The sequence below is a fragment of the Podarcis melisellensis genome, assembly GCF_964234715.1.
Source record: "Podarcis melisellensis genome assembly, chromosome: 5".
NCBI lineage: Eukaryota > Metazoa > Chordata > Lepidosauria > Squamata > Lacertidae > Podarcis > Podarcis melisellensis.
In genome coordinates this window covers 50279211-50306835 of record NC_138537.1, presented here as the reverse complement: position 1 = coordinate 50306835, position 27625 = coordinate 50279211, and the positions used below count along the sequence as shown (strand labels likewise).

The window sequence follows — 27625 nt, the reverse complement described above, 5'->3', positions numbered from 1 at the left end:
TATAGGTAAGATGTGCTGAGAAATGAAAAAAGAGAAAACTTAGCTATAGAACTAGCAGCAGTGTATCAGCATACATGTCAATTCTTCAAAAAGAAGAAACACACTGAAAAGCACAAGTATGGATCTTTAAATCCAGAGGTACATCTGCACAGTTTCCCTAATTACCAGTACTCAGTATGGTAATTTAGGGCCCTATTGGCTTTATATAACTACAGTCTTCTAGGCTGTTTTTAACTGTCTTGCTGCTATATTTATTTTTTATTATTTTAAACTGTATTTATACAAATTTAATATTGTAACTTGCTTTTTGAAGGGGCTTTGCTTTTAAAGGTGAGATGTAAGTACCCAAATAAACAAACAAATAAGGACATGGAAGCAAATTCAAATTTTAGAAGTGTCCTACAAGGTCTTTTACTGGGTGTAGTGATGAGTCTGCTTCCTTGACAAATAAGTTCACAACACAATACGGACATTATGAAAGGAAAGAAATGCTGGGCATCTTTGTGTATGTCTGTGTGCTTCAGCACGAACAGAAGAGATAGAAAGGTATCATTTTCATTGCATTGTAATTTGTCATCCTCTACGCACTGGACTGTAAATTTACAGGGGAAGACAAGACAATCCCAGAGCAATCTTAAAACATCTCAGTCATTCAGTCTTTTTCCTTGACCTGACTTATCACTTATCTTCAGAGTTCATGGCGCATTCTTCAGACAGCTCCATCTTTAATTTTTTACGAGGCGGTTCTTCCTGGAGGAGAGGCATGCAATACTCCAGAGACCGGGCAATTTCATCAATGGTCCATTTGTCTTCATAAAGAACATGCTCTTCTAGGGTAAACGGTCCCTGTTTGGTTCGGGTCAGTTCCAGCACAGTGGCACAGGAGGACAGCTCTGCAGCATCAAAAGGGAGAAAACAAAAGCCAAGCTTGCAAACAGCACACCAATATTTTACAGAACTTGAAACTAGCACCCCAGTGGGAAATATGAGATATATATTATAACTTCACCACTATGGTAGAATATAGAGTTGGATTGTGTACTGACTAAGGAACTGAGCTCCAAATCAGAAAGTCCCTGGTTTCAATCTCGCCTCAGCCATAAACTCACTAGGTGGCCTTAGGCAAGCCACTCTGTCTCAACCTCAGTTCCCCCTTCAGCAATAGAAGGGGATAATACTAATGTGCCTTACAGGGTTGTTGTAAGGGTAACAACTAGATAATGAACCTTGAAGCACTTTGAACATTTGACACATTATACAAATATTAACCATTAAACATTTCATTATCCAAATACGCTGCACATCTCATGGAAATGCAATTCGGGGGGGGGGGATACATTTCCCCACTACATTACTGCAACACATTATACATAGGGATGCACCTGAAGATGTTTGGAAACTTCAGCTGGTGCAGAATTCAGTGGCCAGATTGCTACCAGAGCAAGACGGTTTGAGCATATTACACTGATCCTGGCCCAAATGCACTGCCTGATAATTAGTTTTCGGGCCCAATTCAAAGTGATGGTTTTTAACCTATAATGTCTTAAATGGCTCAGGACTGCAATACCTCAAGGACCACTTCTCGTATGAACCAACCTAGACCCTGCATTCATAATCTAGGGCCCTTCCTTGTGTGTCCCCTCCATGAGAAGTCCAGAGGGTGGCAACATGAGAAAAAGCCTTTCCTGCACTGGCTCCCCACTTGTGGAATGCTCTTCTCAGGGAGGCCTGGCTGGCACCATCATTTTTCCTTAGGCACCATACAAAAACTTTCGTCTATAACCAGGCCTTTGACCTCTAATTATCAGTGGCCTTTTAGAAGTGGGTGGGATGTAATGTTGTTGTTGTTTTGCTCCCCCCCTGGTTTTAATGTATCAATGTTGCTTTGGGTTGCCTTGGGCAAGATAAAGTGACTAACAAATTTTAACAACAATAACAAACAACAACAAACACATTTTATGATAAGATTTTTGACACAAGGTCAAACTGCATGCCTTAATAAGCTGTTGACATGTAGTACCTTTCTAGACTCCTTTAAAAATGAAAAGCACCTGCAGGAGACTTCCCATGTGCAGAGCTGCCCCAAACAGAACTAGTGTTCATATTACAGAGTATTAATATTACACAGTTGCCATTCAAATCCTGTTACACACCGATGGCTGCTTACTGAATTCGGTCTCTGCCAAAGGAGGAAAGTTGAGCACCAATAATTCTTGGTGTACAGCCATTATGTTCTGTTCATGCTGAGCAGAATCTAAAAGAGCTTAGTGTTTAAAAATGGCTGAACTTATCCTCCTGTCAATGATTATGTTACTCCCTGGGTGAAGTATAGCCAAATAAAAATTCCTTTTGTGGGATCACATCTCAGGTCAGAGGAAAAGCTGATTAAGTCATCATAAACAACAGGGGCACACCCAGATGGGATGGTTATATCATGTTTGCAACTTTGCGCATTCTGATTTCAAAGCATTATTTATCATTGTAACCTTTAAAAACAGGAACTTTCTTACCTCTCCAACCCGCCCCCCCCCCATCTGTTTATCTTGCAGGAAAAGAGAGTTCTTACTCCTCTCTCATAAGTCCATGGCCAAACCGACCACTTTACTGCTGCCCTCGAAGGACCACTTTTGTAGTCAATTCACTCAGGTTCATTTTGTGCTACAGAGGTCCAAACCATGGCAAACAGTGCCGCAGCCCCAGTGCGCACATCTGGCAGCCAGAGATACTGACAGCTGATCTGGCCCTCTGTTAACAGGAACACTTGCTCCCCGAGCGATTGTGCTTTGTCTGTGCCTACCTTTGCCAATATCGTTGACCAAGCTTCTGACATAAAAGCCGCCGCCACATTCAACATCTGGAATGTTAACGGTGACATGGTAAATTGCCAGCATAGCACAAAAATCTACTTTACATAGAAATGTAAAAATGCACTAAGCAAACAATAGAGTGATTAAAATATTTATGGGTTATAATATAAATTATTCATCCTGTAACATATGTGAGGGTGAGATTGTGAAGCTGGCGAAGAGCGGAAAGCAAACAGGAATAAAATGCACCGGCTTAACAATCATTCACTTTACAGCACCAGCTTCAGGATTTCAGTACTTCGGAGCCTTCATTTGGAGGAGGAGGAGGAGGAGAAGGGAAAGAAGAAGAAGAAGAAGAAGAAGAAGAAGAAGAAGAAGAAGAAGAAGAAGAAGAAGAAGAAAGATACCATGTCAGGTCATATATTTATCCATTGTTGCTTGAGGGGTGGGGAGATTATTTGAAGTGCTAGCAAAAAGCATCTATGAATGTTTTAAAACACTGAGCAAACTTTTAAAAGTCTACGCACATCACACATATCCAGGAAGACCCAAGACAGTTTAAAATCTGCTCGCTATAAAGAGCTGCAAATCACCCAAGCAGTAAGTCGTAACCACTGAAATTACACAGTACATTGAAACACGGTTTGCATATTATGCAAAAGAGGAGAGCACTTAACCTGCAAGTCAAACATAGCCCCAAACTGTTAGCCTTACCGAGTGACACTTGCTTAACACTTTGAAAATGTGCAAAGTTGTTTACTTCCACTTTTGAACAATATTGCAACCACTCCCATAAGTTACCAAAATGTCCAAAGGCTGAGCAATCAGTGTTTTCCCCAGTTCATGCAGGGTGGGGTAGTGTTTGCAGCTGTGATCTCCTGGGTCTACATCCATCAGCTTAGCCTACACTGTCTTTTCATCACACTCGATAGAAAAGAGAACAGCATGTCATGGCTGACATCCCTGTCTGATTATTGGCAAAAGGGACTCAGCAGGAAGATCACTACTGTCCTTAATGGTCTTTCTCTGAAACACAGGGCCCAGAGATTCTCAGTCTGGACGCATCGATAGTCCATTGCTACGTATATAGTTGCACTGTAGATCCATAGGTCAAAACAATGTTGACATCAGCACATTAAGATAATGGCCATCCAAGTTACACAATTGTCTAAAGGTGGTCTATATTTCACTGATACAGGACTTAAAATAAAAGGCAACGGGATAATTCCTTAGTTTGGCCTAGGCCTCTTGATTCACATTTTTAAATTATCACCGCATTATCGGTATACAGAAATAGATGAAAATGAATATTGTAATTTAAACAGACACTGCAGAAAATAACAGGGGGGGACAACAAAGGGAGAGGAAAAGAAATTAATAAGACAAATGCAGTATTGTGGGAACAGCTGAAAATTAGGACAAGCAAAAAAAAAGAGGAGAAAGAAAGGGGGGATTGAAGAGGGCACTAATAAATAGTAATAATAAATAATAAATAAGGGTAAATATGTATATAGTGTGTGCGTGTAAAACTTATTTACAGGCTGCCTTCCTGGGCACAGTCCACACAAAGCATCGTACATACAATTAAAACACAATACAATTAAACCAAACCTAGACAATTTTAATATTTTGACTTAAGTACAACCAGACTCCATGCTTTGGATCCTTACCAAGCGTGAAGAAGGGCGGCTTGAAACTCTTAAGAGTGAGACTGTAGACCATAACTTGTCTGGCAGGCTTTGCTTCAACAACTTCTCCTTTCTTAACCAGAGTGGACAACCTCTGTCCATCTCTCTTCAGGGCACAATAGCTGATCAAAGAGTGAATACAACAGGGTATTTCTTATTTATTTCATTTTATTTCATATATTTATATACCACTCAATACAAGTAAATCTTTAAGATGTTTACAAAACAACAAATACAACAGATTCAATCCAGGGCAGTGCTAAGGAGAACCATCTGTCCAGGTGAATAAATAAATAATAAATCTCATATATATATATATATATATATATATATATATATATATATATATATATATGCATGCACACACTCATGTCAGATGCTGTTGCGGTTGCTCGAGAGTAACCAGGCAGGACTCCAACCTGTCTTTTACAGGCTTTATTTTGGTGCAAACTATTTACAGTGAAGAACATCATAAGTTCATGTCTGGCTCCATCACTAGCAGAATCCGGGAGTGGTCTGTTTTTGTACCTCCCCCAACATAAAAGTTTCGTCACCCCGAGCCTTTTCCAGCTCTCCCTGCGCCTCAAACCACTGTGCATGATTGGGGACGGCAGGCGTGTGCTTCCCTCCTCTCCGGCTTGCTCAGGCGTGGTGTTAAGGCTCTCTCTAGCATCCTCTGGTCCTTGCACCTCTTCTCCACTGGAGGTGCTTTCCTCCTCGCCGCAAGAGGAACTGCTTCACAAGATTTTTGGAGGCTCCCTGTAACACAACTCCCCCTCTATCCCTCGCCTCTGAGCCGATGGCAGTTCCCTGACAATATAGTTATATGTTTCATTGCCTGCTGTCATGCATTTAAAAAGTGCTCTGGGGTGGGCAGAAGGTCTACCAGTGGACCACTGTTCAATTTCTGGTATAACTGATGGTGGCTGAAGCTTGCTAAGTCCAGCACTAGGAGACCTTGATTTGATTTAGCAAGACCCTTCTCACATTCTCAGAACCAAGGTCTTCCTTTATGAATTTAATAGGCATAGTTGAACCATTAACATTCAAGAAAAAAGAGAAGATGCCTGCCAATCTGAAATCAGCTCATCTCTGATGAAGACACCTAATTCTACATCTTATCACCATCCTGTTCATACGTGACCCTTACATTCTGACACAGGGATCCATAAGGGAATGGGCATTTGCCAAGAACAAGTGGTACTTCCACAGTTTCTATGCCAAGCATTGCATTTGGTACTTCAAAGACTGCATGATCACTGTGTAAATTGGACTGGACTGCCTCAAGCTTCCCTCCAAGAAGCACTGTTACCTTCACTGAGAACACTTCCTATTATTGGTATACAAAAGTGTCCTAAAATGCAACACTGCCCATTAAGCAATACTATTTGATTTTGCTTTAAATATTCAAGGCAAGGGAAAGCTTTGCTTCAGTGATGACCAAAGGCCTCAAATTCAGTCATAACAGACAGCATCATGGGCTATTTGCATGTGCTGTTCAAGTCAATGTCACTCTTGGCTGTAATTCTGTCAAGTTAATAAATTCTTTCCAGACTGCCCTGTCTTGCCAGCTTTCTGCTCTACAGAGGTCACTTTCTACTGCCAGCAAAATGAGATTTTGCAGGCAGGCTTCCCAAAGATGACGTTCAACTATTTATCAAAGCACTTACATCGGGGGAACTTGCATGATGCTGCCTGTGAACTTCTGCAGGACATTCTCAAGATCCTCTTTTGTTATCCGATCTGCCAAAAGAGAAAACATGGGCATATGTACATTTCAGTATTCATTATTCGTGTAACAACTGACAAACTTTGAGCACTTCGGAGAATTGAGAAGCTGCTGATTTTTTGGATTTTATATTAAAGCCAGGACAATATATTGAGTACTTTACCAACTTCATCTGATGAACCAGCAATGATTCTATCTGAATAGATAGTCTTGCAACAATTGTCTATGCTCTATTAACACCCCAGATGGATTACTGCAATGCATTATACATGGTGTTGCCTTTGTCTGGAAACATCCGCTAGCCCAAAATAGCAAGATGATCGACAGTAGATATGATATCAGCATATCACACCAGTCCATCATCATTTGCATTGACTTCCAGTCCATTCCTGGACTGGTATTAAATAATTCCAAGTGCTGGTATTAAATAATAAAGCCCCAAATGGATTGCTTCCTGTTGTATATACTTGGCTGGACATTAACATCTAAATCAGAGGGCCCTTTTCAAATTACCCCACTTAGTGAGGACAGTGATGACTATTAGTGCCCCAGTGGTGGCACCCCAGTTATGGAATGTTCTCCCTAGAAGGGCTTGAGGATCTCTTTGGTACCAGGTGAAGCCCTTTTCATTTTCCTAGGCTTTGGAACATCTATAGTTTTACTGATTTTTAGTTCTTCCATTTATTTTGTTTCCCTCTGCTGGAGAGATTTTTAGTCGTGTCTTTATCGTTCTCATCTGCTTCAAGACGGCTGTATGCCCATGCCCATGTTCGTTTGTTTTTAATATTCACTACTTTATTTTTGTATTGTGTTGCTTCTAAATTTGTGAACTGCCCATTGTGAACTGGATATATAAATATCCTAAATAAATAAAATATAACTGACTAGCCGAATACCAACCTTGAACATTTTAAATGACATTAGGGCCAGTCATCATTTTTTGGTCCAAAAAAAGAGTCAGGCAATATTCCAGAAAGTTAAGTAAGGCTAAGTAGCAGAAGTATGTAATTTCTTCCCTTCCCCTTTTGTCTCATGCTCTACTAACAAAGCTATCCCAGCAGGAATGATGGGAACTGTAGTTCAACAAAAACTGGAGGGCACCAGGTTTGGAATAATGGCTTGACCTATGCCACAGAATAGTTGTGCAAGTAAATGAATAGGTTAAAGGATATGTGGGGTATCTAATTTGCATCACATTATCCTGAAAACAAGGATATGTGGACGAAAAGAGGGGTGAAATATTCATAAATCTACTTGATTTAAAAATCTCAAAAAACACACCAGCCTTTATATTACCAGAGGGAGAAAAAGAAATATAACCCCATAAATACAGAACTTTCTGCATACAGGATTTGGCTGTTTATTTGCTTCCACTCCAATCTGAACGCTCATTTTTCTGATAAGCTATGTAATGTTATGAAAATCTTCCTCTATCGAATTGTAATGTATGCTAATGCAAGTCGATCTAAGACTCTTCTTAATAACTAGGATGTGCAACAAGGTAGGGGAGAATGTAGTAGATACATTATGAAATACTCAGTGCACAAAACATTTTCTTCCTCACGAGAGATTAAAGAAAAATTTAGAATGGCCTAGCTATCTGGGTTCCGATTTCCAGCACATTAATAATTCTAGGGTATTATGATACTCACTTTTTACATAATCTAGTTATCATTATCCAATCCAGTACAGCCAGAATATAAATCTCGCCTTTGTAACATATGCACCTACACTCTCACATATACATTGCCAAGAGACGGCTCAAAAGAATCACAAGCACACTGAATACAACTCCCGTCAAAGACCGATTTCTGGAGAAACCAAAACATAGACTTCAGGAACATAATGCAAGAGAATACAGATATTTGGACTCTGACCAAAAGGTCAGATTTGGGACTGGTTATCCTTCCTGCAGTTATTAACTTGAACATCCCCTCTGCTCAGCCTCCCTTCCTCTGGTGAATCCCAATGGATTCCTGCCAAGGAATAAATAAATATCATGAATGGCTTTTTCTTCTTCTTCTTATGCTTTAATCCTTGCTCTTCTAGGCACTTGCAGCTCCCTTCCTGAACAGATGGCTCTCGTGATACAGATAAGAGGGTTATTCCTTGAAAAGAAAACATTTCATCTCTTATGCTGTATCGGAAGGAAACAACTTTACTATCTCACTTTATACAAAGAGAACATTTGGAACAGCGATGGCAGATGCTGCTACTGTGCCCAGCAGCAGTCTAAATGAAGTGTCATTAATGATAATGCTGCAGCAGTTCATAAATCAGTCAGGGCTGCAGGAGGGGAACAATATGTACGGGAATGAGGAGAGGGAGAGACAGGCTCCCTGGTGCTGCAGACACCCTGTTTGCTTCTAAGATCAAGCTCCTATGACTCATGGCATGTGGGTTCAGGTGTGTAAAAATCAATCGTTCAAATTTTTTTAATGATGTTTTGATTTACATCAGATTTTTTAAAAATTGTAAATATTAAGTTTCCCTTAAATAATAGCTAATATTAAGTAATCTGGATATAAGAATGTTAGCCTACAGGTTAATCTCTAAATTGAACCAATGGGCGGGATTTACCTAATGAGTCCCATTGGCGGAAGCCCTTTGAAGGTCTTCTGCTTGCACAATGGGGCTTCTCCTCTCTTCTCCCCCTGCAATTGATTCTGGGAGGATCAGGAGAACACACAGGGAGAAGAGAAGGGGGCATCATTCAGTCTGGCAAACTGAAATGGTTGCACTGACAAAACAGTCAATTTGGTGCAATGTTAAATACTTCCTATTGCCTCTACCAAATATGTAGACTTAAATAATGCTTTTCTGTATAAATGAATAACTAATCTGAACATTTCTCAAATGGGAATGTTTGCATTTTCTACCTACCAAACACAGGCATTTCATCTTCACCTGATGAAAAAAACTGTTCTAGTTTGCCCAGTAACTATTAGGCCTTCCTTTGACCAATATCAGTCATAGCATTTCATTTTTGTTTTACTACTTTTGACGGGTGGGGTGGGGTATCTCAGCCTAAGAGCAAAGTGAAACAACACTGGAAAACAGAAGACAATAAAAAACTACCTATATTCACATTATTAACATCATAAACTCTTATGGGTTCTAAGGCTGAACATATTTAGGCTATTTTTAAGACGTCGCTGCTACCAGTTATAAAGGAAAACATGCATGGGGTGGGGTGGGGAGAGGTAAGCATTGAAGCTCTTTCAACATTTCCTTTTGTTGTTGGTGCCTGCAAGACCTTATTTTCAAACAACCTTCGGACACCTTTGTAGGACTAAAATTTCAGTCTTTGTTTTTGATTTGAAAAATAGGAACCTTACCATAAAAAGAGGGTATAATCTGAGCCCAGCACTGTATTTGGGAAAAAAAATTTAATTTTAAGATACTGTTCAAATGATCCTGGACTTCTGTTTTTAAGACGCTTTAAATTTAATTACTATTCACAAACAAGCGAACAAATTGTACAAGTATGAAAAATCACAAATTGGTAGCCAATTTATACTCCTGCTAAGACAAACACCAGGGAAGAAGGGACAAAACATAGAACTAATAATATATAACACTAATAATTATAAATACAAGCCAAGATTAAAAACAACATCAAAATACTATGGTGGATGATCCTTTTTGCAGTTTGTGGCAAACGTTTGTAGAAAACTGCAGCAATTATTTTCAGCTGCTACTGCAAAGATGGCAGCCTTGTTTTTAATGATTTTATTGTGGTCTGCCAATATTTATTAATCTACAGCTTTTACTGTTGATCTGTTTTTGTACACCACATCAAGGATTTTTTAAAGAAATTCAGTCATGGCTTGAAGTTTTCTGTACCTGACATCATATATGTAATCAGGTAAGGGGGAAAAGTGGGTGTAATTTGCTCAAAATGGCCTGGTGGGCCAATCTTCCAGGCTTAATTAGGCTTGCGGGCCGGAGGTTCTTCAGCCCTGGTTTATAATATCTGAATTGGGCCTTTGGCTAGTTTGCTCATTCAGCATTAAAAATGAATCAAGCAACGGACATGAATTAAAATGAAGGTAGGTCTGTGAGGCAGTATAAGTTGTGAGGCAATATTATATTTTAAGAGGTGTGGGAAAAGTGAGAACGTACTGCATGCAAGAAAAAGGAGTAAAGAAAAAAAATCCACAGAGACCTCCTTTATCACCACAAGGCAACAGAAGATAATTTATCATGGTTACCTGTTACTGGGTATTATAAATACAGAGGGTTGCATAGCAGTTGCTAGGAGACCAGCTATCTATAGCTCTGTTCTCTTTAAGTTGTGAAGGAATTAATGAGAGTAGTAGCAAGTTTGCTCTGCAATTAGTGGCATGTTATTTCTCAGAAGCACAGGAGAGATGCATCTTTGCATATGACCAAAAGCAAGGCACGCAACAAAGCAGAAGCCTAGCAACCATTCCAGCTATTTAAAAGGCTCTTGTTCTCCTCCTTGGATGAATTTGTTGATTTAGCTGTTTGTCTGAAATGTAAAACAGCACTGAGAAGTGATAGAAAGATCTGAAGAGAAGGGTCTACTTTAAGGAAATAGTAAGAACTGGAAACTTCCCCCGTTGCATTATCAACCACAGAAGGATCATCTCCTAGGATGGGAGGAATGAAAGAAAACATTTACAATAGACAGTTAACTCATGGTCATCCCATTATGCTATGATTATGGCTATTGTTAGTGGAGCAAGAAGCCTTATGGGTATCACCTCACAAACAGGCATCACAAATACTTGTATACCCACAGCAGGAACTTTAAGTGATTACAACCCCAATTCCTCTACAACATACTACTTACATGCTTTTTCTTTCTTGCTTCATTAAAAGCACACATAGTAGTACTTTGATTGCAGAGCGTCAGTTCAGAAGAAAACATGACACCATACTCATACTCATACACACAGGCCCAAGCCAAGTTGAGACACACCAAGGATGTGCATGCACAAGCTTGGGAATATTCAGGCAGTGCACGCTATCCCAACACAGCTCAGGAGGGGATAGCTCAGTTGGTAGAACGCGAGGCTCTTAATCTCAGGGTTGTGAGTTTGAGCCCCATGTTGGGTGAAAGATTCCTGCATTGCAGGGGGTTGGACTAGATGATCCTCATGGTCACTTCCAACTCTACAAGTCTGTGCTTCTGTGATCTCGGAAAGTTTAGTCAAGGGAAACCTGCACACAACATACCACCTTTTAAAAGCACAAATGCCCATTACATCCCTACCACATGCATGCAGAGACAGAGGTAGGAAATATGGGAAGCTCACTTCTACTGAGTCAGAGCACTAAACCATCCAGATCACTCTTGTTCATGCTAACTGGAATTGGCTCTCCACAGCTTCAGACCCTAACTCAGATACCAGGGACTGAGCCTTTGCATGCACTCTATCAGTGAGCTAGGGTCCTTCCAACTCCTCATCTAAAAAAGAAGCAATAACAATCACAATCCACTGGTGGTTTCTGGGAACGGACCAAGCTGAAATGGAAACTAAGCAACTAAAGCCAGGAATGGGAAACTGGGGAGTTCAACATCTGGAGGGCCACATCTCCCATTAGACCTAGTAAGTATAGCCAACAGTAAGGCATATTGGGAGCTGGGGTCTAACATATGCAGAGAGTTACAGTTCCTAAATGCCTGCTGATTAATTACAGTGATGGGCTCAGTAACTAGGGGTCTGTGGATTTATATGACCTTCAAGTGTTGAGTTGAGTTTCTCAGAAGTCATCTTAAAAGCTGACAAAGAATCCCCATTTCCAAGATGTTGCAAACCATTTAATCTGTCAGCTAGACTAACAAAATTCCTTTAAAAATAAGCTACAAACCTGAGCCTGACACCATCTTTGCTGCAATCTAAGCAAAGCACTGCAGTCAAACAGTCAGAACAGAACACATTATGTGATTCTTTACCGTAAGGTTTTTCTTCTGTTACTTTGCCTGTAGAATCAAATGTGTCAGTTGCCTTTCCCAATTCCCCAACAGCTGTGTATTTCTGTAAGGGAAGAAAATAATTAGTGTGAAACACGGAGTGGAGGACAACAGAGGTTTAATGAAAAATATCACCAGCATCTTGAGTTTATACCATGCCACCAAGCTAGACAATTGAGAAAAAAGAAACAATTATGGAGATGAACAAATCTATTCCTGTACATGCACATTCCCATTCTGATTTAGAGTACTCATAAAAACAGAAGTATACTAATTGGATATTATAAAAAGTGTAAGTCACAGCCATGAAAGAATACTAAATGTTAGAATATTTTAGTGAAATCGAGGGTAGATATAACACAGGAATGCACTCAATCAGCTTTGGTGAGCCTGTCATCAAGAAGGATTGCACAATGCTATGAAATCAGATTATAAAAAAGAAAAAACTGAGAGAAAGAAGGAGATGGAGATGACTTCAGTTCCCTTTGTGAATGCCATCACCTCTGGAAAGAGAAAAGGAAACAGCACAGGCAGCAATACAGACAAGGAAAAGTGGAAGAATATTATCTCTAAATTGAAACTGAGGCACAGAGCTTTCAGTCAAACTGAGCACCGCTTGCCACATTTGCCTTTTTTTTTTTTTTTACAAAAGCTTACTACATATTTAGAATCAAGACACACAAAAAGATTTTGCATCACAATTTTAGTAAGTATATGCAGGCGTGTGTGTATATACCTGTGTGTGTTTGTGTGTGTGCACATTTATGTAGCCTAGGCATTCGGTTGGATACATGAAAACCAAAGCAGGTAGAGGGACGGAACTCGATGTGCTAGTTCTGCTGCTGGGCGTGCACATTCCACCCCAAACCCTTGCAAGTGTAGCATGAAGGTAGCCTCAAGCAGACGTAGTGCAAATAGAGCTTTTAAGTTCTCTTACTTTGCTTCCAGGCAAGGCCTGCTAAGTGCCAGCTCTAGCAGTGGTGAGGATACTCTCACGAGATCCCCCAGGAAGTCAGATTGTTCTGCAAGATCTTGCAAAAACATCCCTAACACTCCCAGAGCTGACGTGCTGAGCAGGCTCTGCCCAAGAGTCAAGGCCAAGAGCTTAAAACCTCTTTTTGCATTGGGTAAACCCAAGCAGAACTGGAATGAAAAGCTTTTAAGCTCTGTCTTCCCTGCTGAGCAAGGCCCACTGGGAGCACTGGGGATGCTCTTTCCCTTATTGGCTACCTTATAAAAGTCAGGCTGGCTAGTTCTGTGGGAGGCTCCAGGAGTTTGTTATATCTGCTTTCCATGTATACATATAACCCTTGGAACCAAACCCTCATGCAAGATGAGGTATGCTAAGATAGTCCTAGCTGCTGCTAAACATGCAGTTCCCATCATTAGGAAAACAGGGAAAGCCAGGACAAGCATATTTGAAGTAAATAAGATAGTAAATAAGATTTCCCAATAATGCATTGGTTAATGAATAGTCAAAATGCTGCTCTGATGCCTAAGCAAGAATATTTAAGACACAGAATTAAGAGGGGTGTTTAGATATAATTCATGTCTGAAGATGGAAAAGTTTATGCATACACACTTCCCATCTATCTGTCCCTTCCACAGAAGCTAGAATAGTAGATAGTATGCTGAACTTGAACTAGGGACCTGGATGCTAATCCTCAATCACTGGTGAAGCTCCCTAGGCAACCTTGGACCGATCACTATCTCACTGAACCTAATGTACCCCATGGAGTTGTTGTGAGGAAAAAAGCGGATAGCCTTCAGTTAGGAAGCCCTGAGCTTCTTTGAAGAAAACAGCAACCATCAGTGAATGGGGAAGACCTTGAAGACACAAGAACTCCATGTGCTCAGAGTTCCTGCCCCTGCAATGAATCACGGAATCAGAGCGCAGAAAGCGATTAGATTACCTAGCCATGGTTCAGAATTTCACATACTTCCACCATAATCTTACTCTGGCTTGCATTGAATATAATCAGGTGTGACCTTAGATTTTATGAACACAAGATCTCAGTCACTAGCAAGTAACAATTAAGTCACAGTTAATGAGAAAATTAACCACCTGCCCCCAACTGCTAAAGCAACCCAGACTGTTCCCTGGATCAGCATTATTTTTAGGGATGCTGGTGATTAAAAAAAGAGAGAGTAAGATCCAAGAGTTGCCTCTCAGCATTGCAAGGTATATTAGGGGGGCTTTCCTGGACTATGTAGTACAGCTGCTTAGAAAGTATCTCTGAGCAGCACCAATTAACCAAAGGGTTATTAAACTCGTGATGAACCAATGAGTTTGGGAATCCAGCATAGCTATAAATTCTCAGAAAAGGACAAGCTCACGTGTGGTGTTAGATTATCCTCCATCTACACTACATAAGCAAGTGATTATGGACAAAGTATATGATTTCAGGATGATTTATTTATCCCACAAAAATATAATTTACTCCTAAATAATAAGTGTGTTATATTATTATTCATTTGCTCTCTTATCCAAGATACTGTAACACAAACTCAAAGCCCCCTCTCTACATAAGATATGAAAAGGGAGACTACAAACACCATTCCATCTCAATAACACCATTAAAGTTTTTTTTTTTTTTTTTAAAAATGAAGATTAGATAATGAAAACAGAAGCATCCAGCAAGTCAAACCCAAAGAGTAAAACTTTAAAGCCAAGAGCAGGTTATAGACAATGGAGCAAATTTAAATTTAACGAATAGTCAACATGATGTCTTAATACCAAGAAACATTACAACTCTCTTCTAGAATAATTTTTCTCTGGAGAGAAAAAGCTGACTTTGTACTAACACTGCACTAAATTTATTTTACTGCAAGATGCTGTAATTGTTCTGTCACTGCTGAAGAACTACAAGTGTAGCTGGATCATTTGACCCTGTATATCCACCTCTACTTTGTGACTAGATTAACTCACAGGGTGACCTGACTTCCAGTGAGGCAGGCAAGAGTCCTTAATATTTAACAGGAAAATTTGCAGATAATTGCACTGGGTCCAAGATGTTCATATCCTTAGGACATTGGAAAGCTTTAGCACAGCAACTGTGTGAGAATAATATGAACCTGAACATTTTAATTTATACAATTAGTAAGGTTTTAATTATTATTTATGCTATTAAACAGATAAACTCTTACTAGATTTTTAGCACAATGACAGCATGCTAAAATTGCAACAGTGCGAGAACTAGACCTGGATCTATCCAATACACTTATTCCTTGGTTTATAATCCATGACAGTGGCAAATGGGGCTCATCAACCTGGTAAAGTATCCCATCTAGGAGAGGGAAAACTCTGGTCCTAAACTTCTGCTGCTTTGCAGGAAATCTCAGGAGAAGAAAAAGCTACGGAGTAAAGCCCTACACAGACTTGGAGTGGAGTCCCTAAGATGGTTGGATGGCATATTGTACATTTTCTTCTGGCAACTTCAGCAGCCAAGCTGATAGCAAACATATTGGTCTTCTTTCCATACCACATCAGAGAGGCCGAGAAGGGTGTCTTGTCCTCTGGGCAGCCCAGGACCTCCATACACACTGCCCAGGTTTGCACCTCAGCGGGGTCACTTCAGTGCTGCTAACGCAAGGGTTTGACTTCACTCCTGGAAGTGCACTCCATTGTCTCTCAAGACAGATGAATGCCAAGAATTCATTCTACCAAAACTACATTGAGATGCAACAAACCATGGTTTGCTACCCTAATGTGGAAATATTCTAATCTACTGTCTTCATGTACTCTCTTCACATACACAAACTCAAAGTTTGCTACCGTTTGTACGGGTAAGAGAAAACTATGGTTTGCTATTGCATCTGCATGGTGTCTTTCTTTCTCTGTGTTAACAGATCCTCTGTTAATCTGTTTAGTAAATTTGTATCTTGCCCTTCCAGTGAATGAAAATACGTTTAGTGAAGGATGTGCATTCCAAATCTCTCAACACTATTGACAGAGCAAAAAATGAATTGCTATAGGAAGGATGTTTTTTGGAGGTATTTCTGTGGCAATTATGTGTTCTATAGCTTTTGAAACCTTACATGTACGAAAGCTTCGTGACTCCAAAGCAGAGTCAAAATAGGTTGCGGTCCATGAATAGACCATTGGCCAACTTCTGGTGGACCACTTAGTGCCATGTATTTTGCAAAGGATGCTGGTCTACGTAGAATTTGATGTGATTCAGCAGAGCATGTCATACATTTTTAAGCAAGCATGAACATTCACTTAATGCATATTAGCTGCTCCTTGCTTTGAAAACATCAGTGGACCATGGGGGATCTTCACAGTTCTTGTATCACCCTACACCTGCTATACAAAATTCCAGGTTTTCCAGAACCAATCTTTCCAAACCCAGAAGCCTGTTCCCATTTGATGCCTGTGCCTACAATGAGCTGGCAACATGAAAGTGATTCCAGTTTGCTTTATCTTAGCAGCACCAATAAAAGTAGCTTGACAAGTAGCTATCCATGTTTATTCAGAATTATGTCTCAGTGTTTGTTTATGGTGCTTATTCCAAGGAAAATGTGTATGGGTTTGCAGCCTGAATGCTTTTTGTTTGTAAGTCATAGCATCAGTATTCCTCCTAGATAACCAATGGATAATGGTACTTTCATGATTTGTGCACATATGCATGTGTATTATTCCTTGAGGACTGCAACAGTGGACAATGACTTGTATGAACAAATTGAACCATCACCAAACTAACACTACAGAAACAACTCTCTGTCAGCTGCTGTCATTTGTAAAAGACTATCAGCAGGCAGCATGATCATAAATCTCACTCCTTATGGGAAGATTTAACCATCAGCTGAACAAGCCTGAAAATAGAGCACTGAGTGCAATAAGGAGGGGGAGAAAGGCTAATTCAGCTTTACATACCACAGAGCAGCTAGTCACCCAGATAAAGTATCCTTAAATCTTAATTTGTTTAGCAAAGCTATTCTGCAGACTTATTTAAATACATTCATGCAAACTCAGATCTAATTTGAAATTGTTTATCATCATTTACAATAATTACTTGCACACTACAGGTGCTTAATGGGTTCCAGGAAAGACTGCTTTGCCCAAGCATCAGTAAAACTGCCTCTTTCTAAAATATACATCTTTGCCATCAATTAGCATTTCCATTAGAACAAATAGCTGATTGTGTTAAGAATGGTTAGCAAAAGTGAACATCCCTGCATATGCACTGTGTCCAGAAGAATACCAAAAGCTAGCAATTACTGAAAGCAACATAATGTTTTTTTAGAGGAAGCCATCAAATGCATTAGTAACTCTTACCAGTTACTCCCATTCAATATACAACAGACATTATAGAAGTGTACCCTTCCATAGTAATCCTATTTCATAAGCATGGATCTATTTCCTGAAGGTCTTGTGGGAGACACACAAACCTGTCTACTGAGCTACAGGCTCCCATAGCTCTAGATCAGGAGTGAGGAACCTGTGCCTCTCCAGATGGTCATTAGTGGTGGCTGATAGCCCCTGCACCTGGTGGGGGCAGCCAAGGTTATGTAGGCAGGGCCAATAAGGTAACATGGGTGGGAACATGTTCTGGTTTTCTTCCCATTCTCCCCCCTGCAAAGGCATGGACACAAAAGAATTGCAATTGTATAAGAACTTAGTGCCTAACTCAGTGTTTTTCAATGCTGGGTCCCCAGCTATTGTACTGCAATTCCCATCATCCATAGGTAGCAGGACCAGCTGTCAGGGATGATGGGAGATGTAGTCTAACAGAAACTGGAGACCCAAGTTTGAGAAACATTGGCTAACTAAACTGAAACGTCTCTAACCTTGGTTTAGAAGGGCAATCTACACCCACAGAATCCACTGCCCGACTCAGGGCATTCTATGGGAGAGAGTTGTGAAGTCAGAGGCAGGACTTGCTGGTAGTAATTATTTTGACTGGCTAGACAGATGAGGTGGGCAGAAGCATCTAGGAAGCCTCTCAGTCAGTGGAAATATGTTAATAATGACTGTGGGTGACAGGAGAAAGCCTAGACAATAGATTTCGAGGTCTGGGGGGCTCAGAATCTTAGATGGGCTATACAGTATTCCACTTTGCTCCAAAGAGGAGCCTTCACTGTTGGCCATGCCATTTAGGACTTATGTGAGTTGAAGTTTAACAACATCTGAAGGACTGACCACTGGTTCCCCACCCCTGTTCCAGATACTAAATTCCCTAAATGGAATAGGAAACAAAAAGAAAATTTAAAAACATCAGACATTCATTACAGTGGTACCTTGGGATGCGAACGGGATCCGTTCCGGAGCCCCGTTCGCAACCCGAATGGAACGCAAGACGCGACAGCGCGTCTGCGCGGGTTGTGTTTCGCCGCTTCTGCGCATGCCGTCATTTTGAGCGTCTGCACATGCGCGAGCTGCGAAACCCGGAAGTAACGTGCTCCGTTACTTCCGGGTTGCCGCAGAGCGCAACTCAAACACGCTCAACTCGAAGCACATTCAACTTGAGGTATGACTGTATACTTTTTCTAAGCCATGCTTACAATGCTTGTCTTCCACACATCAATGATTATTTTCAGGAGTTTAACAAAGAGATTCCACAGACTTTCAGTATTGCTTCAGCTGTACAGTACACACCTGAGAATGAGTTAATACTTCACAAATATAATATGGGGGACACCTGGCTTGCCAGCAGTACAGTGGTACCTCTGGCTGTGAACAGGATCCGTTCTGGAGGCCCGTTTGCAACATGAAAGGAACGCAATCCGTGTCTGCACACGCGTGGGTTGCAATTCGCCGTGTCTGTGCATGCGCGTTACGCCATTTTGTGCGTCTGTGAATGCACGAGCGACGAAACCCGGAAGTAACCCTTTCTGGTACTTCTGGGTCGCCGCAGGACGCAACCTGAAAAAACATAAAATGAAGCAAACATAACAAGAGAATGACTGTATATGTGAAAAGGATCCAGGGGTCTTGGTGGACCATAAGCTACACATGAGTCAACAATGTGATGCAGCAAGCTTGCTTTCTCCTGCTCTGGAGGCTAGGACGCAAAGCAATGGATTCAAGTTACTATAAAGGAGATTCTGGCTAAACATCAGGAAGAACTTTATTATGGTAAGATCTGTTTGACAGTGGAATGGACTCCCTTGGAAGGTAGTGGACTCTCCTTCATTGGAGTTCTTTAAGCAGAGGTTGAATGGCAATCTGTGGTGGATCTTTAGCTGATATTCCTGCATTGCAGGAGCTGGACTAGATGACCCTCTGGACCCTTTCCAACTCTACAATTCTATGATTCTGTTTTTCATACCAAGTCAAGATTGCCAACCAGAAAGTTGCTCATCGTTTAAGTCTCTACTTCCATGCAGCATCCAAGCTGATTTTGCCACACCGGTTTAAATGTCTTGTGAAAAATAGCTCTTTGACCTTTGGATTAATTCTAATCTTTCTGTGTACCTGAGTACAAAATGCATGCACTACCTGTCAAGGGGTGTTAGGTGAATTCTGCTTTTAAAAAAGGCAAAGGGAAAAAAGCAACCAGGGAAGGACACCACAAGAAACCTATAAGCCAGCAATAGTCTCAGTCTAGAGGGAAATTAGCCATTATGTTCCTCAAGCCCCTCTGACAGCAAGCTTGTGTCAGAGTAAAACAGAACAGTTCCATTTCAGACAACTAATTAAAGCGGCTTCCATTACCCATTTGGGGATCCCTGGGAAATTCAACTGACTATTAAAAAATATCTGAGTTGTTCAAGACCATGGCAAGCTCAGTAAACCCCCTGTTCTGTTCATCTTTTTCCTCCCTAACCTCTGAGGCCACTGGAAGCCTGGATTTGATGTTATCCGGGTGACATTTTGATAACGGTTCTCTCTGGAGAGATGACAACCTTTGAGATCAAACGCTCATTCACCTATCGCTTAAACAAGAAGCTGCAATTAATGCAGGGGAGTCAATTCTAATCTTCTGCAAGTCAGTGAAGCTCCTGGGGATTCAGATAAAAAACAGCTAGCCTAGGAGAGCCCATTTTAAAAGAGCGGATTTTCAACTAGTTAGTGCATTGGAGATCACAGTACAGATTACTCACACTGAGCCTCTCATTCCCAGGGGAAAGTGAAATCACTCTCATCTGACCTACTTGAGGGAAGTAGAACTACTGTTAGATGGAAGAAGCCACAACTGGATAATGCACAATGCAATCAAATGAATCCACACAGATGGTATGAAGTAGCAGAAGTCTGCACCACTGTATCTAGTCATAGCTAACACTGACAACAGCTAGCTTTGCCAGATATGAGGTATCTCTGTTGTCAAAGAATATAGGGCCACACCAGAAAAATAGGTAAACAGGTGTGCTGGGATAATAAATTTGGGACATGGAAGCTAAGAGCGTTTCAAACTATTCAGCAGCAATTAAAGCACCTTAACAACTATTTGCACCTCCTCTCCAGAGCCAGAAAGCATATTTACTAGCCAGCTTCAACAAAGGTGAATTTTAATAAACAGATCACCTTTAGGGCTGAAACACCCAACATCATCCACTTACTTCCAAGCAGATCTGTGCAAGATGATAGTGTAGGAGTTCAAAGTTAAGCGGCTCTTTGCTTCACTTTTGAAGCTGAGCTGTTGCATTCAACACTGTCATTCAGCAAGCCCTGTGCTTGAACAGGTCCATTTCTCCATGCTGGGCAGATGAATCCAACACAGCAAAAGCACTGATGGAGCCATTGTGCAAGAGCTTGTGCGAGTTTGAAGTCTCATTAAACTACCTTTTTATGCTCCTATCCTCTCTATATACAAAGCTATCTGGTTGTGGAACCTCTTTCACAAGATGACCCTCTAGTGAAACAAGTTCAGTGCTAATTCTCTTTCACTTAGCAGTATGTGGGATACAACCTCCAATGATCATCAAGTTCTAATTTTATTTCTTGAGCCCTGGAGGACTAAGCTCTCTCTTTTGTCAGTACATATATTTTGCGGGTAAGTATTAAAACTCACCAGTGTGTATAAATTGAGATCTCAATTAACCAAGCATAATTTCCAAAACAACCAAGGAACTGCCATTTCTAATCTCACACCAGAAATTTCATATGCTGTATCAAAGAGGAAGTGTAACATGTCCTCCAGCTGCGTCCAGCGTGTTCATGCAGATTACATTATGTTATGCTTTTCCTCCCTTGACACATTATGCACATTAATTGCACTACTTCTGCACCCTGCAAGTTTATGGCTACTGCCAACAGTGAATACGAAGCTGAAAAGCCTCCATACCACAGATCATCAGCTACATACAGAATTCCACTCAAGAAGTGGTGCCTAGTGTCTACTGGGGTTGGCAGGGTGGAAGTCAGCAAGGTCAACAGGAGGCAGAGTCAGAACCAATGAAAGGCAGGGCCAACTCATTCCAGTTTTGCCCCATCCTCCTCCCTGCTCCGTTCTACAAGGGCAACACCGAGGCTAAGAAAGGAGAAGTCGATAAGACACTGCTCCCCCTGGACTGAATGCAAGTGAGAAATTAAGCTGGGGGGAGGCTGGCTAATGGCCGGTTGACGTTAGTGGGGCAGTGCCGCAATCCACCCTAGTGGAACAACCTCTGTTGCTGCCTTTTCTTATGGGCTTCCTATCAGATATTTTGACTTAAAATAAGTTAATGGAAGCAGTTTCATGTCTTCTCCTTTCCCTAAAAAACATCTCAGAAGGTTGGGGGAGCATCACAAACAGCATGGAATGGAGCATGGAGTGGTGCAGAAGGGAAGGAAGTGACAGGAGACTTTTCCACTGTGAACTTCCTTAAGTTATATTAGGATCCAAGCCAAGGAAGCCGATAAAGCATTAACCTTTAAAGAATTAACCTAGAATGTGCACAGCCAGGATTCCAATGTAGGTTAAGCCTCAAGGCCTCCCTTCTTTTAGACAGACTTGTTTTGTCAAAGCAATTTGAAGATCAGTGTGATTCCCAGTCTTTGCTATCTGAAAAGAGTGCCTGCCCTCAGTTCCCTATTCATAGTTAGTTCATTTACTGAAGGTGGAAAACATACAAAAAACATGAAGTACCCCATTTTTCCTTACCTTAGAACCTGCCAGCAAGCTGCTCAGCATTTTAGTTCCTTTTCCAATGCCAACCACTGTTAACAAAGAGAAACATTACTTCAACAACTGCCCCTGTCACCTCTGTATTCACTACTGCTGTCTGTAAAACATCATGCCAGTAACAAATATTATTTCACGCAATTCTGACACTTTCCATTAACAGGGTCAATTGATTGAAAACGATGACAGAAGAAATTTTAGGAGGGGAAAAAATATTCTGGTGCTTTTCATTTTTCCAGTATGTCAGGGTGGTTGGGGTATGGTGCGTCGAGAAGCAATGCACATAAGTGCAATGTATTACTAAAAGGACCATCAATCTACATTGGGGTCCTTCCGAGCTATATTAAAGGGTCTGCAGTGTTTATGACTGAGCAAGCAGTACTCATTTCTCCAACGTCAGTGGCTTAAAAAAGGAATGCCAGCAAAGACAAAATACGGTAATTCAGCTTATTTGCCCAGTTTACAATAACAGAAAAAGGACCTGCTTTATTTCTATTATTGTTGTTTTAAACTGTTTTTAATGTTGCATAATGTTGCAACCCACCTTGGGAACTTAAAAGCTGGCTTCACATGTAATGCTAGGCTTTAAAGTATGCTTTTGTACTGGGCACAAGCTGCAGGCTGGTGTACTCAGTCCAAGCACTTCTGCTTTGGAGTGAACAGGTAAACAAACCACAGCTGGACTAGCTTAGTATGATGGCAGAACCTCAGAAAATATAACATAAAAACCATAAAATCAATGGACATCATAAAATGGCAGTCCAGGAGCAGAGGAACCAGTTATTTAAACCAGCCATCTGCACAGGACTGAAGAAAAAGTACATCTACATTTCACATGGGAAAGCTGCTAATGTGGCAGACAAGTTATCTTCAATGGGAGAGAGTTCTCTAGGGACACTGCAAATAAATAAATGACTGCTAATATGCAGGTTACCTAGCACTCCTGCAGCACTGCTATCCAGAATCCCACCATGTCCAATCTTTAACATTTTATTCCTCTTCCTTCTACTAGGCTTTGGCATACCGGTTTCTGAAAAAATAAGATCCCAAAGGATAAAAAGCTTCATAGAACTTCATAAAAATAACAAACAAGGCACATAAATCTGCCGTTCACATTGAAAGGTACCAAAGTGGCACAACTAATTTAATGGAAACAGTTTAATCCCAAGGCGGGAGGAAAATTGTGAATCAGAATCCTAGGATTTGTCGTATCATAAAACAAATAGTATACCTAGAGCTTGTTCTCATATCTACCATCAGCTGGCATCAGATAATTAATAATTTTAATAGTTAACAGACAGGGTGCATTATTTTCCCCAACAACGTACAAGAAGCATCACATTTACTGATTTGTTACAGTAATAAAACCATAACTAGCAACAGTCACAGAATTTTTCCAATGTTGTCAACAGTGCACAGCAGTCTCTCAATATGTTTCCCACATTTAATTACATATAATGGCTTGGATCCAGCAGACTACATGCACAACCAAGTCCCTTGCTGGCTATGGAAAGAAACGATATGAAATTGCACGCTGTTCTGTAGATAACACTGTGAAAGCCCTGCCTGCACTTGCATTCCCAGCTACAAGGTTGCGAGCAGATGGCAATGTGGTGCTCAAGTCAGGGGATGCAGTAGCTAACCCAGTCTCCTCCAACCTGGTACCCTCCAGCTGTTTTAGATTACAGCTCCTATCGGCCACTGCCAGCATGGTACTGAAACTGTAGTTCCGAACACCAGGAGGGTACCAAGTTGGGAAAGGTGGATCTGGAGCGGATCTACAGGTGCAAAACCCAGGTACAAACCTTAACCAAGTGCCTGTGTGGGGTGTTTTTTAATTGCTGTGTGTTTAAAACCCTGCTCCAAATGCATTGGAAGAAAGGCAAAATACAGAGGCCACCTATACTGACATTCCACTGGCTCTTGAAGATGCATCTGTTTACAAAAGCATTTTCCTGATCCCGTGACCCGGATCTTCTTTTTTATGATACTGCTTTGTTGTGTATTTTAATCTTGTTTTTAAATTGGTATTTGTGTATTTGGCTTTTATAATTTGTAAGCCACTTAGTAGCCCGCTTGGCCATTAAGCAGTATAAAGGTAAAGGGACCCCTTACCATTAGGTCCAGTCGTGACTGACTCTGGGGTTGCGGCGCTCATCTTGCTTTATTGGCCGAGGGAGCCAGCGTACAGCTTCCGAGTCACGTGGCCGGCATGATTAAGCCACTTCTGGCGAACCAGAGCAGCACACAGAAATGCCGTTTACCTTCCTGCCAGAGCGGTACCTATTTATCTACTTGCACTCTGACGTGCTTTCGAACTGCTAGGTGGATTTCGAACTGGCAGGGGATTAAGCAGTATATTATCCAATAAAATAATCACAACAAAAACTGATGCATCTGAAATTGAATAAGTGAAATTGAATTTGTGCTTTGGTAATGAATACTTCATAGAAGCCAAAAGTAAACTGCTGTTAACTATTACCTGCTTTTGGTCCATTTTTTATTTCCTACAAACCGAGGGTGAGCACATGCTTACCATCCCCATTTAAATCAATGGGCCCAGTACATGCAAAGAAACTTAGTGCTCAGAAATGGTGGTAAATCTAGAAACGAAGCTAGATTGCAAATAATTCATAAATTTTGCCAAAATATGTTGGTACAGTAACTTTCTCTTTCCAGGAAGGCAACTAATATGACTAGTAGTGTGTTTATGTGACCATGTCCCTACAAAAACTGGCTTCTCATTGGAGAACACTTACACAGCATCCACTATTTGAATATTTTAGGACATATCTAAGCTCTTGCCTTTCCCTCAGCAGGAACATCCAAATAAAAGTTATCCACCTTACATACTCATGCAAAGATAAAAATGGTCCCAACTCTAGAACCCCCAAATTCAGCTCCAAATTAGGCATGTTGACAATATTTTAAAAAAACCTAGAAGCTACACAATCATTTGGTTAGAAAAGAAGATTTAGGATGCTTTTTTAAAGGCATGCCACAGAAACATAACTCCTTTCTGCATCTTGGGTTAAATGCAACAGGAACCATATCAGCACTCTTGACATAAATGTGAAGTGAGAAATGCTATCCATCAAGTCAGACTTCCATGGATTATGCTGGAAGATCAGATAAAGTGTGGAGACATTTGTTCTTTGCACCTGTTTGCAAAGGCAATGGAACCCGCAGAATTTGGGCCCAAGTTCAAGGCCCCACATTACTATGGACAACACGGGGTGGTGGGAAACAGGTAGGTCATCAATACAACACCCAGCATGGTCGTTTTTTCTAGTGCTCAATTCATCAGTCCCCTTGTTTGAGGCTGGTTACTGACTGCATCATGGGAGGAGCAAAGAGGTGGCAGGCCAAAGCCAACCAGAACTTGGACATGCTCAGCAAACACACTGCTATGCCAGGAGGATCAGACCAGCATTTGGTGTACTCCTCACTGTGTCCTGGTGTGTTTCCTCACCTCCAGTTTCACACCATCAAAGAACCCCTACAAAAAGTGTTTTTCATTTTTCCCCAGGACGTAGTGTTGAGAATGGCAGATAGACGGCAGGAGGGGAGACCAAATGTGATGGCTAGATCACTGCCCCCGCCAACAGCTGTGGGGTGGGAATCAAAGACTATTGTTCTTTTGAAAGTTATCAATGACAAAAAACAACAACAAACCACTAGGTTTTCCTTTGAAGGGATGCCATATTTACTCTGGAAAATCTGTATTACAGATGTGGCAGAAAAAGAAACGAAAAATCCACCATCGCAATCTGTTATCGTAAAAATGAAAATACATGCACAAACACCATTTAGAAGAGCTTAAGACAGAAGTGGATGAAAGAGATTAAGACAGGAAACTACACATTATCAGGGTCTTTCTTTGTAATTATCTGGGTTGCCAAGCTGTTGCTACTACTGCTATTATTATTATTATTATTATTATTATTATTATTATTATACCAGTGTAGGAATGAAGCAGTTGTAAAGAATGCAATTAGGTGGACGGAGGTGGGGAGCGGGCAAGAAATGAGCACTACCTGAAGGGAAGCAATACCCACTGTCCAATGCCTAAAATGACCAAAGTGCACCACTGTGTATAGAAAACAGTGCCAGATTTAGGTTTGATGAGGCCCTAAGCTACTAAAGGTAATGCGGCCCTTTACATGTCCAGCTGTCCTTTGTCAAAACAAATTGTCACTGTTTTTTGTGTTGAATATATGCTATATGGTAATTTATGGACCTAATAGGTATCTAAAACCATTTGCACATGTTGCCATGCAACCAGTCCATGCAGAATGTAGGCATCCTACATATAGAAATGAGCAAACCAGGGATATTTTAGAGAGCAAGCTAGCAGGCGGGGACCATTACTTACATCATAGGAGCCTATACAACACAAAACACTGTTGCTGTATGTAGGTTTTATTTATTTGTTCTTTATCTTATATTTTGGAAATGTACATCCAGGGGTTTTTTGTTCTTTAAATTTTTTGGGGGGCCCTAAGCTATATCTTGTTTAGCTTACACATAAATCCGGTGCTGAGGAAATAATGAAGAAAAGGGTTGTGCAGCATTCAGAGTCTCCGAGTCAACTAAACTCCACTACTTCCTCACACGCCTTAGGCAGGCATAGGCAAACTTGGCCCTCCAGATGTTCTGGGACTACAGGAGTACCTCTGGTTAAGAACTTAATTCGTTCTGGAGGTCTGTTCTTAACCTGAAACTGTTCTTAACCTGAGGTACCACTTTAGCTAATGGGGCCTCCCGCTGCTGCTGTGCAATTTCTGTTCTCATCCTGAAGCAAAGTTCTTAACCAGAGGTACTATTTCTGGGTTAGCGGACTCTGTAACTTGAAGCGTCTGTAACCCGAGGTACCACTGTACAACTCCCATCATCCCTAGCTGACAGGACCAGTGGTCAGGGATGATGGGAATTGTAGTCCCAAAACATCTGGAGGGCCGAGTTTGCCTATGCCTGCCTTAGGACCTGCCTAGATGAGGAACCTGAGGCCTTCCAGATGCTGCTGAGTTGAGAAGAGCCTGGTCGCCTCGGGAGGGCTCCCCACCTCTGGCCCAGACTCTCCCTCCTTCCCTGGACTTTCTGCTCTCCCCCTTCAGTGGTACCTGCCATCAGCTTCGCCCTAAGCCGGTTTAGGACAGCGGCTGAGGTGCATCCCTTGGCCTTATACACGGCGAAGAGCCCGCTAAAAGACAGCAGCTGAGCGGCAGCTGCTTTGCCCCGGACGGCCTCCACCACCGTCCCAGACATGGGCGAGAGCACAGTGGGGAAGCCCGGCCGCCTCGCTGCGTCCCGAGTCCCGGCGCCGTTTTCTGCCCACGTGGGTCGACGGGAGGAGGAGCGGCAGGCAAGCAAGCAACGGCCACCGCGGGGCAAAACGGCGAAGAGAA

General features: G+C 41.3%; 1 protein-coding gene across 1 annotated transcript; it reads right to left on the bottom strand.

Moving 5' to 3' along the window:
- Positions 1 to 380: 380 nt before the first annotated feature.
- Positions 381 to 27625, bottom strand: TRUB1 (TruB pseudouridine synthase family member 1). Its single transcript, XM_081912200.1, has 8 exons — positions 27341 to 27625; positions 23152 to 23247; positions 22197 to 22252; positions 12151 to 12232; positions 6166 to 6238; positions 4478 to 4617; positions 2798 to 2854; positions 381 to 893 (listed from the first exon to the last, which is right to left on the bottom strand). Exons 1-8 carry the CDS (start codon positions 27483 to 27485, stop codon positions 679 to 681), a joined length of 864 nt encoding a protein of 287 aa, XP_081768326.1. The 5' UTR covers positions 27486 to 27625; the 3' UTR covers positions 381 to 678.